At 37.4% G+C, this 19,439-nt stretch overlaps 2 protein-coding genes across 9 annotated transcripts in view; one reads left to right on the forward strand and one right to left on the reverse strand.

The window, feature by feature from the left end:
- Nucleotides 1-6,121, forward strand: part of tafa1a (TAFA chemokine like family member 1a) — a 47,588-nt gene extending 41,467 nt beyond the window's left edge. For 6 of the 8 annotated variants that reach the window (XM_026921032.3, XM_053240877.1, XM_026921033.3 and 3 more), the window contains 3 exons: nt 1,275-1,399; nt 1,497-1,542; nt 3,617-6,119. In XM_026921032.3, the coding sequence (XP_026776833.1) occupies nt 1,275-1,399; nt 1,497-1,523 (152 nt within the window). In that variant the 3' untranslated portion in view covers nt 1,524-1,542; nt 3,617-6,119. Of the gene's footprint in view, nt 1-1,274; nt 1,400-1,496; nt 1,543-3,616 lie in introns of all 8 variants that reach the window. The other 2 variants (XM_026921031.3, XM_026921029.3) reach the window with 2 other exon arrangements.
- A 3,068-nt stretch (nt 6,122-9,189) lies between these two features.
- On the reverse strand, nt 9,190-15,897 carry LOC113530831 (chemokine-like protein TAFA-4). The gene is made up of 4 exons (XM_026921182.3): nt 15,486-15,897; nt 14,627-14,726; nt 10,498-10,647; nt 9,190-9,767 (listed from the first exon to the last, which is right to left on the reverse strand). The coding sequence occupies exons 2-4, from the start codon at nt 14,724-14,726 to the stop codon at nt 9,613-9,615; spliced, it is 405 nt and encodes a 134-aa protein (XP_026776983.1). The 5' UTR covers nt 15,486-15,897; the 3' UTR covers nt 9,190-9,612.
- Nucleotides 15,898-19,439: the final 3,542 nt, after the last annotated feature.

The raw sequence follows: 19,439 nt of genomic DNA on the forward strand, positions 1-19,439 counted from the left end.
AGAGCTTAAAAAGCTTTCAGCATTCGGGGCACATCAGTTATAAATCACCTATCACTGTGCCAGATTGCTCTCCTTCTCTGCATATAATGGCCTCGGTTCTTGCCATTTCAAAATGATCACTCTTTCACAGAGCAAAGTGAGTGAAATTGATAGCTTTTTATAAGGTCTACACTTTCTGGTCTTTTGACAAGTCATTGAAATGAGCCATGAACTTAAACTGTATTTATGTCAAGTTCGCTCCATCACTGGCAGCAAATCTGTCTGAATTATAGGTGTATGTGCTATTAGACTGGTAGTTGATGTAGGATGAAATGAATTCAAATGAACCAATGTAGCATTTTACTGCATATAATGCCTTTTACAGGGCAGCATGTATAACAGAAAACAAGACAAATTTTTAAACAATTTAATCTAATGAAATGTCACATCGACTTTTTAAACTGTTATCTACAGGATGGTGAGAGAAAAGATCCGTTTAAGTATATATACACAGATTGTCAAACTCTGCAAACACCATTTAGTTTGCATAGTTGGTGTAGACTGTGATAATGAAAACAGTTATATTAAACTTGAAAATACAGTATAAACATGGCATCTCAATTATTATTTCAGTGTTACCCTTGAAATATGCTAAACTCTTTTACATTCTGGCTTGTTATTCAGTTCTTCTTCTTAAAGCATTTTATCCAGTAAATACTGTGAATTATTCAGGAACTACAGTAAAAGTAGAGGCAATGTTATGTAGTTAGGAGAGTGAGGAATGGACGTCTGGAGCCACTGAAAAATAGATAGGAAGCCAGTCAGACAAAATAGTCTGTCTATACTGCTTTGAGAAACTGCTGAAGGCTGAAAGCTCTGCAGTGTTATGTAATTTATTGTCATCTGCCATAACCAATATGAAGCAGATGCTGGGTTGTAAGGAAAATCATGATACTGGGCTTTACACATATATATAGTTTTTTTTTCTTCTTGTTTTTTTTTTTTTTTTTAATCTAATACAGCTGATACAATTCTGTATTAGTACAGTATAACTGATACCATCTGTATAGGAACATCTAAAAAGCACAGTATAATGACTTAGATAGGAGATAGGGACTGGTACAAACTTGTGCATGCTAAAATTTCAGGAACACCACAATCATAAATGGACAAGATAAGATTCTTATTTGTTCCTACTCACATTCATTCAGTGGCCTGTTACCCAAGATAGTATTTCTTTTGTGTGAACTATTTCTTTCAACCTGCAAAAAGTATTTATGAGCACTTTCCCACAGCCTCTATAGTGGTGGGGAAATGGTGGTGTGAGATGGAACCGTGTCTGGAGGGAGAAGAGTGCAAAACTCTGCCAGACAACTCGGGCTGGATGTGCTACTCTGGGAACAAGATCAAAACCACCAGGGTGAGAGCTGGTTCATATGCATGAATTAACATGGAGAGGAGATATTATTCAAAGCATAATAATAATGTGTGTGTGTGTGTGTGTGTGTGTATTTCAGAACACTCATCCCTATACATCATTGTAGCAGTAGGAGCAGTTCAAAGGTTTGTTGTCTTCTCCACACTTACCCTGCATCACTGCATACCTGTTACTAGGTTATTATTTAAAAAATCCTAATGATGATTCATTTGCTGAACTGAGTAAAGTACTTTTCAGAAGGGAATATGTTTTCAGACATGCACCAATCAGCCATAACATTAAAACCACTGACAGGTGACATGAATAATATTGAACATACAGTGGCACCTGTCATAGAGTGGGATATATTAGGCAGCAAGTGAACAGTCAGTTCTCGAATTTGATGTTTTGGAAGCGGGCAAAAAAAAAAGGCATCAGTGAAGATCTGAACGACTTTGACAAGGGCCAAATTGTAGTGGCTATAGCATCTCAGAGCATCTCCAGAACAGCAGGTCTTGTGGGGTGTTCCCGGTACACAGTGGTTAGTACCTACAAAAAGTTGTCCTGGGAAGGACAACCAGTGAACCGGCGACAGGGTCATGGGCGCCCAAGGCTCAATGATGCACATGGTGAGTGAAGGCTAGCCTGTCTGCTCCGATCCCACAGAAGAGCTATTGTAGCACAAATTGCTGATTAAGTTAATGCTGGTTATGATAGAAAAGTGTCAGAACACACAGTGCATCCTGCTGCGTATGGGCCTGCGTAGATTCAGACCGGTCAGAGTGCCCATGCTGACCCCTGTCCACCACCGAAAGCGCCTACAATGGGCATGTGAGCATCACTGGACCATGGAGCAATGGAAGAAGGTGGCCTGGTGTAATGAATCATGATTTCTTTTATATCATGTGGACGGTTGGGTGCACTTACCTGGGGAAGAGATGGCACTAGGATGCACTATGGGCAGAAGGCAGGCTGGCGGAGGCAGTGTGATGCTCTGGGCAACGTTCCGCTGGGAAACCTTGGGTCCTGGCATTCATGTGGGTGTTACTTTTACACCTACCACCTACGTAAACATTGTTGCAGACCACGTACACCCCTTCATGGCAACGGTATTCCCTAATGGCTGTGCCCTGCCAGACTGCAAAAATTGTTCAGGAATGGTTTGAAGATCATGACAAAGAGAATTTGGCCTCCAAATTCCCCAGATCTCAATCCGAGAATCCGTGGGATGTGCTGGACAAAAAAGTTCGATCAATGGAGGCCCCACCTCACAACATACAGGACTTAAAGAATCTGCTGCTAAAGTCTTAGTGCCAGATACCACAGCACACCTTCAGAGGTCTTGTGGAGTCTATGGTTTGATGAGTCAGAGCTGGTTTGGCAGCACAAGGGGGACCTACACAATATTAGGCAGGTGGTTTTAATGTCATGGCTGATCGTTGTATGTCTGTTAAGCAATGTTGCCAGAGGAGGTCTGTAATGATTATTATCGCACAGGATACGTGATCTCTGTATAAATCACATGATATAAGCATGCTAGTCTCATACACACACAAAAATATCCCGTGCAAACTACATACACCAGAAGTGTTTGTTTTGACCTTTAGTAAAACTGCTTGTTGTAGGGCTTTCGGCTGTGCGTGTTGCACTTGAGCATTAGGAAGTCACATGACCATGATGTATCTGTAGGCTAAACCTGTGCTAGGAACTCAGTAACTTACCTAAAATCCCCCAGAAGCATTTCTTCTCTGACAAGTCCTTTTAAATGTTGTCTACAGTTTATTGTTGTGCATTTTAAACTCTGCCAATACCTGGTTTCATTTACTTAAAAAAAGCAAAAAACCTCTTTCTCCATAAGATATAATGATATTTTTATGAACATGTCAATTTGGGCAGGATATATATTACCTGGGGTTAATCTTTCCAGATGTGTACTTGCAAACCCTGTAAAAATTACTGACACAACTGATTTGGATGGGACCAATAATCCAGTAATAATTACATGTAAAACTAGTATAATCCAAATAGGCCTTGACTTAGATTTCTTAAACCATTACCATAGAATAATAACTGTAAATTATCCTGAATTAAACATTCTGTCTATTAAACGTTATAATTTCTTCCTTAGGACATCTCTAATTATATTGTGTATTTATCCATTTTTATTTTGTTCCCCTTTATTAATATTGCAGTAATGTATTTGTGTATTATTCATTTTAGGAATACAAGAGGACAACAGTAAAATAAACAACTCCAATGGAAGGAAGCTGGTGAACTTGATGTTACATTTCATTCGGCTATTTCATTATTCGACTTTCTCCCCAATAATGTGACCGTCAGCTGACTGAGGAAGTCTATGGACATTTTTTTCCTTCATGATTTGACCATTGTTTCTGCTCATTTTGGTTTGCGCTGTAAATCCTTGGTAATCTGAGACTTTACCTTGTATGTTGCAGTTTGCCCAAAATATAGTCTTCATTCATGACATTCCAGGCGATCCGTGTTTCCAGAATTGACTGAGCTAACAAACTCACCTACAGTGGATGATTTATGGCATGTCTTTACGGAAGAAAGAAGACTTTTCGTAAGAACGAGTGGGTAAAGCCTCATCAGGTATCATTGAGGAGCTCACTGCATTTCTCCTGCCACTAAAATGGACTCTTAAGGACATGTGTAACATAAAACTGATCCTATAATTGTTCACAGACTCATCATCATTGCCTAACCACAGATAACTGACCTCATTATGTGGTTAAGCAAAATGTAAGGTGAAATGGCAGACATTAATGGAAAATAATGTTTGAGTTGTGGTAAATTAAACTGTAATTCTGAAAGCACAGCTAATGGTGATTTAAAAGGCAAAAGCACAATAATGTAAAGTGTTTTGAAAATATGAAATCATTATCCTCCATGTGCTAGTGAAGCTCTAGTCCAGATCTAGCTGATTTTCCCTGTTTCTGGTTCATTAAGCTAATGATAAATTGATAGAACATCATTGAGAGGACTCCAGTGTGAAAGCTCTAAGGCTTATTATCAAAGCCAACGAGGTCTGATCGAAATCTGCTGCTGCATGCAGATATAAAATAAAATGGCATTTAAATACTCAGAGTCAGATTTATATTCAGCTGTCTAGAGCTTTGCCTTCGTTAAACAGGTGGTAAAATGTGAAATGTTAAGATGTCTTGTGCTCCGTGTTGGAGTCCCGATGGTCCTGAATGCTACTTCAGAGAAAATCTATTTGAATAGAGGTAATAGCCTTTTGAGAGCCTGAATGAGCAAAAAATAATTCTCTCAATTTTTTTGTGAGTAAATTTACTTTTATGTTATGTTTTTTTTTTCTAGCCAACCACATGGCACCAGTAAATTTTCCAGTAAAAGTCAACATACAACATAAAATCTGTGGGAGGATGTGACCTGTATAAGATACAGTATGCATGAAAACAAAACCTGTAAATGGTGAAAGTGTGAAGAAAAAAGTGTAAAGAGTCAAATCTGGAATGTTTCCAATGCTCAAACTGTAATTCAAGTTAAACATCAATATTATTGATAAATACTAAAAGTACATTTCTAGGGGAAAAAATGACAATACAATACAATATAAGTCAAATCCGTCTTTTTCCTACTGTATCCTTTTAGTCCTGATTGTTAAAAAATAAACTTGTAAAATTCAATAAAACCAGAGGGCCAGTTATATGATTGTGTCTACAGGAGGAAGCATGCAGATGGAACTGATGGATGTCATGGAAAACCCCTGGGATATCCTCCTGACGTCAAACTAATGCCAGTGTGAATATAGATGACCATCTACACATTTACACTGTTTACATTAGCGGGCCTAAATGTAAACCATCTCTTCAAGGATGACTTCAAAAAAAGGATTAAAGTGGTGGTGAATTAATATGTAAAAAGCTCTACCATTCATTTCTAGAAAAAATATTCTCTTGCCTTCTCTGTTGTGTTAATTATTATACCTCTTTTAATTGATTGGTGCTATTTAAAAATAAGTATTGATCATATGATTTCTGTATTTGTGCAAATGTTTGTACACAGCCATGATATTGTAAAACAATCAGATTTTGTAATCAGAATCAATGGCCCCTAATTTTATAGTACAAGGACATGGGGTATGCACAAAAATAAGGCATAAGATTGCACCATTATGTATTCTCTGTATTGTAGTGAGCATTGATGGGGAGTGATACAGACTTGGAGGGTGAGTTTGAATATACACTGTATGTCCAAAAGTATGGGAACAAATTAGTATTCAACATCCCATTCTAAAACCATAGGCATTAATATGGAGTTGTTCCCCCTTTGCAGCTTTCACTCTTCTGGGAAGGCTCTCCATTAGATTTTAGAGTGTGGCTGTGGGGATTTGTGCTCATTCAGCCACAAAAACACATCCCAAAGGTGTTCAGTGGGGTTGAGGTCAGGGCTCTGTGCAGGCCACTTGGGTTCTTTTACACCAACCTTGGCAAGCCATGTCTTTATTGACCTCGCTTTGTGCACAGGAACATTGTCATGCTAGAACATGTTTGGGCCCCTCAGTTCTACTGAAAGGAAATCTTAATGGTACACCAGATGAAGACATTCTAGACAGTTGTGTGCTTCCAAATTTGTGGCAACAGTTTGGGGAAAAAACACATATTATGGTTATTATGGTCAGGTGTCCACATACTATTGGCCATATAGTGTGTTATTAAGAAGTGTGGTTTGGTGTGTTGCTGTGGCGCAGTGACATTTAGATTAGATTCGATTTCTCTTAGAGACTTCAGGTGGTTATTTTAGTGGTATAAATACCTGGCTGGTTGAGAGAACGTACAGCAAATGTTTTGTTCTGTCCTCACTGTTGTGTTTAAACTGTATATCAGTGTTTAGTGGTAGTGTCACAAACAAGACAACTGTCCAAAATTCAAAAGCATAAACAAGAAAATGGGGAAAAGCTCATTTGCTATTTTTTCTGTTGTCGTTAATTTGCTATTCGATTTTTAGACTTTTTAGATTTAAAAAATGCTGATTTACCACCGATGTGTTGGCAGGCAGTTATCCCACTGTGCACCCCCTGTTGCACCACTCAATCCTCATCAGTGCAGATGCATTTATTTCTGACTATTAAAATATCAGCTCATTGGGAAAATATTGACTTGAACCCCATCAAATTATTAATATGCCAATGTTAATAACAACAAATTATACTTGCGCCTGCTTGCACATATTCATAAACCCATTAAGGTTATGAATATGTTTCTTATTAAGGTGTGAATGTTTTTTGAGGGGCTGGTGGTAAGGGGTGTGGCTCAGATTGTTTGAAGGATTCCAGGGGATATAGTGACATTCATTATTGCTATTTTAATATAGCTTGATTTGAGTTATAATAATGAATGTACATGTAAAAATCTTGAACCTATAGATGGTGGCTTTGTTATGCTGTGTGGAAATTTTGCTGGCATGGTCTGGGTCCACTTGTTCTCTTAAGGTCACAAATGAACAGAAAGTTTTTATGACTGATCACTTTTATCCTATGATGAGACATTTCTATTCTGATCGTAGTAGTCTCTTCCAGGACTCTGCCTCCATCTTCACTTCACGAGGGGGCACTGAATGGTTTAATGAGCATGAAAGTTAATTATGAAAGTAACGCTATGGCTTTCACAGTCACCAGATCTCACCCAACTGAACACCTATGGGAGATTATCGAGTGACGTGTTAATGTCCTAGCAATTATTTTCTGCAAATATCTTACAATTGTAGTTTGTGCAACACCATTATTAGGAACCTGTAGATCTTTTGCAGTAGTATCAAAATTATGGTCTATTTGCTCTGATTGTTGATGGAAAGACCTTTCAGAAAATATGCCATAATATTATTGTGAGAGGAAATAGTTTTAATTGATCTGATTAAATGTAGCTCTTTATGCTACAGACAGCTACTTTTCAGTTCTCTCTCTCTCTTTCTTTATTTTAGTACAATGACTAGTCCCTTTCCTGAAGTCTTTTGAATTATTCAAAGCTGTGTTTCTCTCCTTGCTGCTTTAAAATCCTTTGCTCTGGTTTTCAAATTTACAACTTCTCTTCTTAGATCACACTGGTGCTTTCCTATTAACCAAAGCAATTATTTTGCATTCAAGCACAACAAAAATGCACAAGCTCCAACTTGAAGCTCAGCTGAGCAGTGAAGTGGAGGTTCATGCCATCACTTCAGAGGTGGCATCTTTAACTCAGAGTATTTTCACACACCAAGCTTTCTGGTCAGTTTTTCATGGAGGAAGCTGAAATCTTGAAATCAGCACTGAAACGTGACATGAATTCACATAAACATGTCACCGCTCACCACTCTGAAATATTACGTTTAACTATGGAAAAAATAGTTATTTTTAAAAAATCATTTTAATTAATGATTGGGCCTCCTAATTGAATTTTCAACAAGTAGTGACACATCTAGGCTTCCTGTGTGAAGAGAATTAACATTTCAGTTCACACTGAAAAGTGTAAGTGCTCTATCAGGCAGCTATTAACGTCATTACAGATGTCAACAGTATTTAAATTTATTCTCCTCACTATGCAGATGCTGTGTTCTCTTAATCTCTGCCGAAAACCATGCAGAGGCGTGTTGGACCTCCCCAGGGGCCTTCAGCACACACGGCATGCATTAATAACACTAATATTCAGCTTCCTGCATTTCCACTCAGAACAATGACTCTCTAAGAGAGTTTGATTGTATATCATTAAGACTAAACTGTATTTATTTACAACAGTTCCAAATGTATCTTTTAATGGACAGCTCTTAGCATGTCAGACTTCATTTGAAGGAAGTTATATGGCGTATGTGAATATTTTATTAAAAAATTTTATTAGATTTTTTTTCCCCCCTTTTGATTGAAAAGGCAGCTTAGGGAGGTAATTAATGGAAAAAGAAAATTTATTCTAGAACTCTGGAAATAATATCAACCATCAGCAACAACAAGCAACATGCAGTATTCATAAGACAATGGATGGGATGTTCATTCATCATAGCTATTCTTAACAGTCATCTAAATCAGGTTAAACAAAAAATGCACAATATGACAACATAAAAAAAATCTAAGAAAAGTGTAACATTATAAATCTCTCTCTCTCTCTGCCATACAGAGCTCCATAGTTGTCTCCACAGGCTTGCAGGTGGTGTGTCAAACCAGTCAGATGGAAAATAAATGGGGCCGGCAAGTGGGTGAGTGTGTGCATGTGTGTTAGGGCATTATTTGAATATTTCCATGTTTCTCTTAGTCAGGCTGTCAGAGGCAGGGAGCTGTGCAGGGACTTTACACCAGTGTCAGAGTGGACATCATTCAGGCTCCAGCAGGTGTGTGTGTGTGTGTGTGTGTGAGAGAGAGAGAATTTCAGTATGATCTGAAATGTCAACTGCAAGAATAATATTACTGTGCTTATGGCAGAGAGCGAGAGAAGAATAATACAATCATGTAACTTTGAGATATGACAACATAAATGACTCAGTGGCCTGAACCCCACAGGAAGTATGGTGAGTCTGTAATACTCAGCAATGAATGTCATAAAGTTAATGGACAGGAAAATTCCTTTATTCAGTAGGATTGTAGGATTTATGTGAATGGTGGAAACATTTTTAAGATGATAAACTAAAGGAATTGGAGTAAATTCCCTCCTCATTATTGCTCGAAGATAAAATAAAATTAACAGGTTCATTACCCACTGACAGAAAGTGACTTCATATATATATATATATATATATATATATATATATATATATATATATATATATATATATATACTCTTCAAACATTCTCTCATTTGTGTACATCTGTGTATTCTCAACACTTGTAGCTGTAGGTGATTGTGATAACACATCATTACGAGTTTCTGCAGTTTCCGTAAAGTGTGATGTCAAAGCATATGTAGCCAGTATCACGCTATTGTGTCGCTTGTGCAAAACAGAACAGAGGGCAAGAAAGAATGAGAGGTTTAGTACAAATGCAGTATCAATAACCACATTTGTGAGAAATCCCAGCAGCCGTGGGCATAATATCCATCTCTACTCTTGCAGCCATTAACATTTACAGACTGGCTAAGAACAATCATAGCAGCCATAGCCTAGACTGGATTTCTAGGACACCAGACATTGTTGTACATTACTGCTGGAGATAAGCGTATGACTTCTGAAAAGGTCAGCCAAATGAGACTACTTATAGATGATGGAAATGAGTTCTATTTTGCGGGTCTCGGTGGCCTGCTCACTTTGGTGGTTTTCACTTTGTTCCCAGAGCTGCAGGACCAGCCGGTGAGGTCAGGGAGAACTTTACATTCCTCATCCTCCAAGCACGGCTCCATCTGACACCACCACTTCAGATGCACGATAGATGCTGTGAGAGAGAGAGAAAAAGAGAAAATTAGAGAGCGTCATGAAATTCAGCACTGAACTTTTTGCTAGCTAGCTTCATCTGTTGAGTATAACAAAGTGTTAAAAACCTAAAAAGCTCTCAGATAGCAAAGGATTCCAGTTCCGAAATACGTGGTGGGAGCAGGTACAATGAACATTGTTATCAAAATTACATATTAATATTGACACTGATACTGAGTCATACAGTCAGGTCCATAAGTATTTGGATAGTGACACTGTTTTCGTAATTTTGCCTATGTACACCACTACAACGGAAATTGCCTGAACCAGCTCTATTTTAGAAAGACAGACAATAACTGCTTGTTATATATCCATAAACCCTGATGTCCAAAATGTACAACATTTCAGTAACAGTAAAACCTTGTAAAAACAGCTCCTTTGTAAGCAAAAAGTGTTCAGTATATTTCACTGAAATCCACAACTAAATTTACACTGTCCCCTTATGGACAATCCTCATAGTACATGACAGCAAGTGAATATACAATAGAAAAACAGTAGAACAATAATCTGGCTTTACTGCATCACAGTATTAAAATCATAGTTTCTAAACTTCTTTTTAACATTTAAAATGACCTTGTAATTAGTGAGTCAAACTGAGTCAGTGAAGTTACACTTTCGTTAATCTCAGACTTTTCATTGAATTGGCCTGGTGTTCTGCACTGAATGTCCTCTCATTAGGAGCTGTGTCATACCCTCCACACATGACGGCCGTGCGTGGGTTGTTCCTGCCACCTGTCCAATGAGGCATGAGCATTTGACTGTCTGAGATCTTTCCTCAATCTTATTCTTATTGCAGCAGCGATGGGCAGCCACCACCTCACAAGTACCAGGTTTTACTCCACCTAAAGCAGAGAGGGAGACAGAGAGCAATGATTAACTTGTATATGTCCTACAATGTCCAGACTTTTGTATAAATGTATTTAAAGCAGTAATTTCTGGTTTTCTAGGGCCATCACATGGACATTAAAAGTACTACTCCACAAGATGCTGCATAACGAATTAAGGATACAAACTGAATAGTTTAAACTTTGTCTCATCTACACCTGTTGGTGTAACTCATGGGAGTTTTTTTCTCTCAAATCAAAGCTTATATCATTTACATATCATTTTCATATAATTTCATATTTCCATATCATTTTATATTTTCAAGTGTTTGTCAGTCAAACATGATTTGAGTAAACAGTAATTTAACAGTATTTTTGAGTATTTAAACATAATTCTAAGGACACTTTTCTTTAAAATAATTTTTTTTTAAATGATGAAAACCATCATACAGCAACTCCTTTCCTTTGTTCATTATATTTTCTAAGGTTGTGAAAGTCTTAAATCAGTTCAATACATTATAAAAGGAAGTGGTAACACATTCTTTGAAGCCTGTATCTATAAATCATTATATATGTGCTTATAATTCTTATAAGCACAATACAATTTGTAATCTTGTAATTAAAAAAAAGTATTTTTAGGCTCATAAAAATAAGCAGTAACTCAGTATTCAGCATTCTCAAATGACGTTGGTAAAAAAAAGGAAAATAAGAATTTGCTCTTTCTTAACAAAGTTGCAAATTAGACAAAGTTAAGTGGATGGTTTAGGACAAACTACTAGCACTTTTAAAATAGAAAAAATACCTTTTAACAGTATTTTATAGTATTTATAGTGAAGAATAACTTTAATAACTAAAATAACTTAAATATTTTGTTATAAATATTTTAGACAACCTAATGTACTGCAGAATACTGATTGCTAGTTAGGTATGTAATGTGGTTCTATGAACCCCCGATAAATTCCAGGGGCTGTGAGAACCTGCTAGATACCATCAACAAGTCACAAAGTGACTTGATATGCAGTCAGGTCCATAAGTATTTGGACAGTGACACAATTCTGGTAATTTTGCCTCTGTACAGCACCACAATGGATTTGAAATGAATCAATCAAGATTTGATTGAAGTGAACACTTTCAGCTTTAATTCAAGGGGTGTAACAAAAATATTGCATTAACCATTTAGGAATTACAGCCATTTTTTACAGAGTCCCTCCATTTTCACAGACTCAAAAGTAATTGGACAATTGACTGATAAGCAGTTTCATGGCCAGGTGTGGCTTGATTCCTCATTATTTCATGACAAATTAAGGAAATAAAAGGTCAGGTGTTGATTCCAAACATTGAATTTGCATTTGGTAGCTAACCCTATCACAGAGATAGCAGAAACTTTAGGAGTGGTCAAATCAACAATTTGGTACATTATTAAAAAGAAGGAATGCACTGGTGAGCTCAGCAACACCAAAAGGCCTGGAAGACCACGGAAGACAGCTAAAGTGGATGATCACAAAATTCTTTCCTTGGTGAAGAAAAACCCCTTCACAACATCTAGCCAAGTCAAGAACACTCTGGAGAAGGTAGGCGCATCACTGTCAAAGTCTACAGTCAAGCCTTCATGAATGTAAATACAGACGGTTTACCTCAAGATGCAAACCACTGGTAACACTCGAGAACAGAAAAGCCAGATTAGAAAAAAGAAAAAAGCCTGACCAGATCTGATGCAAGATTAACTTGTACCAGAATGATAGGAAGAGAAGAGTATAACAAAGGAAAGGAAGGACTCATGATCCAAAGCATATCACATCTGTTAAACATGTGGAGGCTGTGTTATGGCATGAGCAGGTATGGCTGCGAATGGAACTGGGTAACAGCTTCTTAAGGCAAAGAAATGGGATATTCTTAAATGGCCGAGTCAGTCAGCTGACCTCAACCCAATTGAGAATGCTTCTCACTTACTAAAGTCAAAGCTGAAGGCAAAAAGACCCACAAACAAGCAGCAACTGAAGGTGGCTGCGGTAAAGGCCTAGCAAAGTATCTCAAGGGAGGAAACTCAGCATTTGGGTTCTAGACTTCAGGAAGTCATTGACTGCAAAGGATTTACATCGAAGTATAAAAAATATTCCTTACTTATTTTGTCCAATTACTTTTGAGCCTGTGAAAATTAATTAATGCAATATTTTTGTTAAACCCCTTGAATTAAAGCTGAAAGTCTACACTTCAGTCACATATTTATTGCTTCATTTCAAATCCATTGTGGTGGCATACAGAGGCAAAATTACAAAAATTGTGTCACAGTCCAAATACTTATGGACCTGACTGTATGACTCAGTAAATAAATAAATAAATAAATAGTGCCATCATTAAGCAGTGGAACCCTGTAATATTCTTGTCAAGTTCTCACCGGGTCAGTTCCAAAAGACATCCATGGTGGTTATCAAGGTTTTTATAGAACCACAGTTAAAATACATAGCAAGTGTTTTATTTCACCCATCCATCCACCAGGGGTGGTGAGAACCACCTGGATAACATATTCCAACAATGGACTCATAACCAGAAAGGTGACTGGTGAAGACCCCTACACTCACACCACTGGGTTAAGTGCATAGTGACACACAGCTAGGAGCAGTCCAAACATCCTGAAGGGTCAGGGTAGGCTCTGAGTATCTAGCCCATTTGTAGGTAATGGTGATGACTTCCAAGACCTAGCCTCTCTTAACATAGATGGGGACTTGAAGTTAGTATTTTATGAATTGGTCAATGCACTGGACTCAGCTGGCAGGGGGTAAACAGTGCACGGTACAGCTTCCACTTAAGGGCACACTAGACCCGTCTTCTAGGAGCTGTTTGACTGCATTGAGGAGTGTTTCCTGGATGGCTGGGTCACAGTATGCATTTGTCAATTAGTTCTGAGCGGCTAAACCCAAAGGCACAGGGGACCTGCCTGATCTCTCTGTTTTGGCCAGCACATCTGCTAAGGGAAAAAGCCACCAGGGTGTTCAAACCACTAGTAAAAGCAGTAATGGAAACCAATTAAACTACTGCTGCAGCTGTCATCATCAATGGGAAAGCATCATAATGTCTGAAAACATGAGGTGACCACGTGGCTAGAATTCTCAGTGAATCTAGCCTCACACCAAATAACTGTGTGGCCTGTAAGGGAGCACCATTGTGAGACTGACCACAATAATGTTTGCAAGGAAATGATGTATCCCGAATGACCTGCTCCTTGGTGGAATCACATAAAAGTCCAAGTACATCAGTACCCTGATGACACTTTGCCTAAGGCTTGTGTGTCACAGACAGGACCCTTGTGGTATTGGAACATTTCACCAGGTTGTGGTGACCTAAAATTGCCACAAGGATGGTCTGTTTGGCTGTGCTGGTTTAGTGATTACAAACCCTATGCTTTTCAACCTATGGCAGGCCCAAAAAGCAACCCCAGTACAGAGGGCAGATTATACAGGTTTAATTTGTACATGTCAAAGTTAAACTGTGCTATCCACCCCTGACGTTGTGCATAAACCAGGTTGGCAGAGAGTCGCCCTATATCCTAGCCTAGGTGTCCCACCACTAAAAGCAAGGTGTTGATCAACTCCCTCACAGTCGTATCCCTTTCTGTAGATATTGAGTTATTGCTCCAGTGCTAGCAGCAAGACAGCTAACGTATTGTCACTGTGTGCCACACATGACGCAACATGGTAAATACGTTGGTAATTGACTGACTGCAGCTCTTTTACAGGAATGTTTGTGCTTGTGATAAAGGTGACGGGCAGCCTGATTTCTGAGTTCAGTGTAGTCGTATATGTATGAGGTATGAGGTAGTTGAGCCACAAATAGATCTTTATTAGTCATTAGTGATGGTCTGAAAGTTCTCCCAAAGGAGCTCTGCTGGTGTGTGTCCAGTGGTGTAATGAGTCCTGAGAGAGAGAACGAGAGAGAGAGAGAGAGAGAAAACGAGAGAGAACGAGAGAGAGAGAATGAGAGAGAGAGAGAGAGAGCTCACCTGGATGTCCCCTAGAGCTTCGGTTGCTGCTGGACACTGACTGAGCGCACAGGAGCCACACACACACCAGCAGTGCAATCAAAAACAGCTTCTCACACATCTACTGATGGTAAGCAGGGGACCAGGAGAGAAAGAGAACGCTTAGTGCTCAGTTTGTTATCCAGCAGTTTTTAAAGCAGAGTATGTGTTCAAGCATGCACTCCAACAGCAATTCTTATTTCTAAAGTAATAAATACTTGCATACATGCACTGCTTTTGTATGAGAGAGAGAGAGAGGGAGAGAGAGAGGGAGAGAGAGAGAGAGATTAGTGTTAGTATGAATGTTCTTTGAGTTAATCTGATCTTGATCTTCACTCTCTCTAATATCCTGTATATTCATTTCTCTCCTGCTTCTTCAAATCACTTGCCTATTCATAGGATCAGATAGTTAATTAAGAAAAATAGAGATCTAATTTTAAGCTCACAGCTTCACATAACTTGGCAGTCAATACAAAGATGCAAAGAAGAGGGTTTTTAAATAATAATAAAGCAGATATTTTATTCCTTCTGAATTTAGTAAAGTAATTATATTAGAATAATGAACTGCTTTAGTACATATGTTGGTAGGCATGGTTTACAGTATATGTGTCTTGTATATCTTGCTTCAATAATTACAGAGAAATTTTAGATTTTGCCTAACTTAAAACTTTTACAAACTTTGACAGTGCTCAATTTTTTTTATTTATTTTTTTGCTCAAATATATATTATGACCCCCTCAATTATTTTACAGCATAGTACACAGGAGTATTGTACTAAATAGTACTGTGTGTCAAAATAGTACAAGGAACCATGATAATCAAAGAAAACCATGGATCTTACCTTCTAAACTCCTGTGAAAGAGAGGGAGAGAGATCTGGATGTTGCACTTTTAGTTCAGCATCACCTTGAATCCCTGTAGTGGAGTTAGAAATCAGTCAGATGTCTGATGCTGAGAAAAAGCAAAACTATTTTTGCATTGGAAATGCATGCTGGAAGTTGATGTAAAAGGTTGAAAAGCCACGAAAATAGGCAACAAGCGAAAAAATATGTTCACACCGCAAACAAACACGGATGAAAGTGAGGTAAAAAGTGACTTAAAGTCATTTCTAAGTTGAAAAAATGAGCTCGTGCAGAAGCAGTGCTGAGTCTCGCGCTTGTTGCGCGCGGTCGCTTTTCTCAGTCACACCCCGTTTGGTTCATGTACATACTGTACATGTGTGTGCGTGTGTGTGTGTGTGTGTGTGCCAAACAGGAGTCAGGTATCCACCACATGACCTGACCATCAAAAGAAAAATAATAAGAGTAAAAAAAAAAAGAGAAAAAAATATTGCCTTGAGTTGAGGTCTTGTTGTGTATTTTGCAGTGTATAATATCTACACTACAGATGTCTTGATTTCTTCTTGGTCGTGTGTGTGGGCGAGCCAGAGAGCAAGTTCACTTTAAGCCATCCTGTGCACGAGGCAGGATGAGCCTCTATCCATCGCGACAAACTTAATCAAATGACCATCTGCTGGAGCAGAGCTCTCCCAGTTCTTCCTCTAAAGCAGATTACTGTATCAGTGGGCGAGGAGAGGAGCACTGATTTACTCATCTGCTCCTGTTTCACTTCACACACCACTGACAAACTACTGCCATTAATAACTAATGCATTAAATACACTTCATAGTGTGAAATGACTATAATCTGGTATGAAGTGAAAACTTGTTAAAGAAAGATATAAAGAAAAAAATGTTCAGCTGCTGGTGGGTTTATAAGTTAAACCTCATTTGTATAAAGTTCTCTGCAATTATTGATACATATCAATAATGATCTGGAGTTGTAAACTATGTCCACAACCTGCATATGTACCAAAGCAGTTCATTATTAATGTAATTTCTTTACTAAACTTAGAAGGAATAACATGGCTGTTTAAGAACCCTCATCCTTCACTGAAAAAAAAAGATTCAGTGTTTCAGTAAATAAGACAAAAACAAATCTGTAATTTTTTTTTTTTTACACAAAAAAGTTAATTATTAATATTACTTATTAATTAATTCGTGTAAATATGTGGCTAAAACTCAAAGTAAAAAAACATTTTTTTATTTTACTTTACTGGGTTAAATTTACTATTATTTTGCAAGTGCTCACAAAACTAAAAATAATTGAACCGATTGTATGCTAATATGGGGGCGTGGTTTTGAACTCGATTTGCATACGCGGTCACGGAACTTTAAACTGATTTAATTTTAAGCGTTATGGATGGGTTGTTTTCAATATTTCTTGGTTTGTATCAGCTTTAAGGCGTATGTAGTATAATGTATTATTATGGAATGTTTTGAAAGAGCAAGAATATTGCTAATTTTCTTGGTTCACCCTCTTTGTGTTTCTCAGTCAGACAGATGGTGTGCACACAGTTCACGTGAATATGGTCTTTTGTTAGTTCTGTGTGCGGTTTGATGTAAGTGCTTTTACACATTTGTGATTTATGTTTTCCGGTTCTTAAGGGCTTTTATACCTGTAAAATAGTAATGGAAGTGTAAAAATTGTTTGATTTTTACATTGGTAAGATTTATGTAGCTTATTTAACTCACATTTGAATAAAATGTATGAATAATGCAAGAAAATTGGTAGTTAGATATAGTTACATTTCTTGTGAAAACAAAATATTACTTAAAATACACTTAGTTAATTACTAAGTTTTTTGTGTGTGTGGAAATTACCACACTTTTCTTGACTAAATTTCACTTCAGTAGTTTTTTCAGTGTTGTATTTACTGCCTGTTGTTATGCAAAGCTGGGATTCATTAGCATTACACAGTCGGAAATAAGGGCAGGCTACCAAACTGCACCTTTCCTTATTGCTGGTGTGCCATCAACGAGCCGTTGTGTAACTTTAGTATGTGTATTCTACCTGGTGAAAACCTTTAACGAATAATTTAAAGTAGAACTATTACTAAAGGTACACCACACACACTTTGCTAGGTAAAAGACTAGGCTACACTAAGGCTACAAAAACATGTCCCCTTGATGGTATTTTCCCCAGAAACAAGGAAAAGTACAGTTTTGTAACTTTACTGAACTGAGTGAAGCAGAGCAGGCTACATTTTAAAGAGAAATTTTTAAAAAAGTATATATTACACCTTTTGTGCAAAACAACAGACCTGTTTTTTTTTTTTTTTAACATTGTATTGATAAACCTCAATTGTTCAAACAATACTTTGAACAAATCCAAAAGTCTCCCAAAAGAGTTAATAAACGCTTATGTGAAACGTTTTTAAACATTTTAATGAATTCTTCAAATATATTTGTAATTTAAACCCATAATTTGTATTATTCATCTTTTCAGAGATGGGGTTACTTTTTCAGAAGGAAGAATTTATTGTGTATTGCTATATTTGGCGTACCTAATGCTGCATGGATACCACAAAACCTTTTTGAAAGTGTATGTAACACAAACTGATTTGCCCCAATATTTGAAAATGAGATGAACCTACACAACAACGATTACTTAAGACTTTCTCTTATGTGTCTCATCCGCTGAACAAGTCTCAGAAACAAAAAACTGACCCAAAAGCAAATCATTCACTTTTGGTACATTGTGTGTTATTTTATGTTGTCCTCTTGGAAAATGCAATCAGACTCCAAGCAGAGACACTGTTATACATCACTATGTGGTATTGTGTTATGTAGGAGTTCTTCTTCTTCTTTTTTAACATATCCACGTCCTCCCCTACAGTGAGTGTTCAGATTTTAAATGTAGTCCTCTTCTGCCTATAATTCAGCACCATGTAGAGTGTAAACAACAGGAGCCACTTAAAAAAAACACTGTGATCACAGAATGATAATAGAAGATAATCTGCTTATTTTAGGAAGCAGACAAAATAATCTTCACACTTTCATTGGGCCTAAATCTGCCCACATGAGCTTTTTAGGGCAGTGGTAGCTCAGTGGTTAAGATGTTGGACTACTGATCAGAAGGTCATGTGTTTAAACCCCAGCACCACCAAGCTGCCACTGCTGGGCCCTTGAGCAAGGCCCTTAACCCTCAACTGCTCAGCTGTATAAATGAGATAAATGTAAGTTTCCCTGGATAAAGGCATCTGCCAAATAGTGTAAATGTAAATAGTTTAATTTCATTAGGCCTTTTCCAAGGCCGCCTTCTTATATGAAGAAAGTTAATTGGAAATTGTCTTTTATAAAGGACATAAACACTTTTAACTAATAAAATCTGAATATAGTTGAATCTATTTGTGTGCTCTGTTTCTTACTGGTAAAGATATATGGACAATATATGCAGTACAACTGCACAGAAAATTTAAGTCACTCTTACATTTTAAACATAAAGACTCCATAGGTTGTAATCTGTCATATAAATGTTAAAGTCAAATGAAGGGTTGACAAAATATTTTTACCAGATTGACATTTCCATAAGGAGTAATGATATTTTGAGGTTTTTCATAGCCTACTTTGAAATTTCATGAATAACAAATGAATCTTGCTCTATAGCTTGTCAGTTCAAAGTGACCCAACGTTTGCCTCTGAGTCATGAGCTCCAGAAACAGATCGGAATTAATACAGTTACACTACAAGACCATCATTAATCAGACAGCCATTAGTGAGTTTTTCACTGCTCTCACATGCCTGCTGGAGAAGAAGCATTCATCAAATAGTAAACTGGACACTCAGTTATTTACCTATTAGGACTCTGCTAATTTAAAGTGATTATCCTTATAAACAATGAAAGAATTATGTACATTTTTATTTTGACCACATATATGTATACATATCTTGTTTGCTGGCATAACAACTACCAATG

Source organism: Pangasianodon hypophthalmus, chromosome 16 (genome assembly GCF_027358585.1).
Source record: "Pangasianodon hypophthalmus isolate fPanHyp1 chromosome 16, fPanHyp1.pri, whole genome shotgun sequence".
NCBI classification, from domain to species: Eukaryota; Metazoa; Chordata; class Actinopteri; order Siluriformes; family Pangasiidae; genus Pangasianodon; species Pangasianodon hypophthalmus.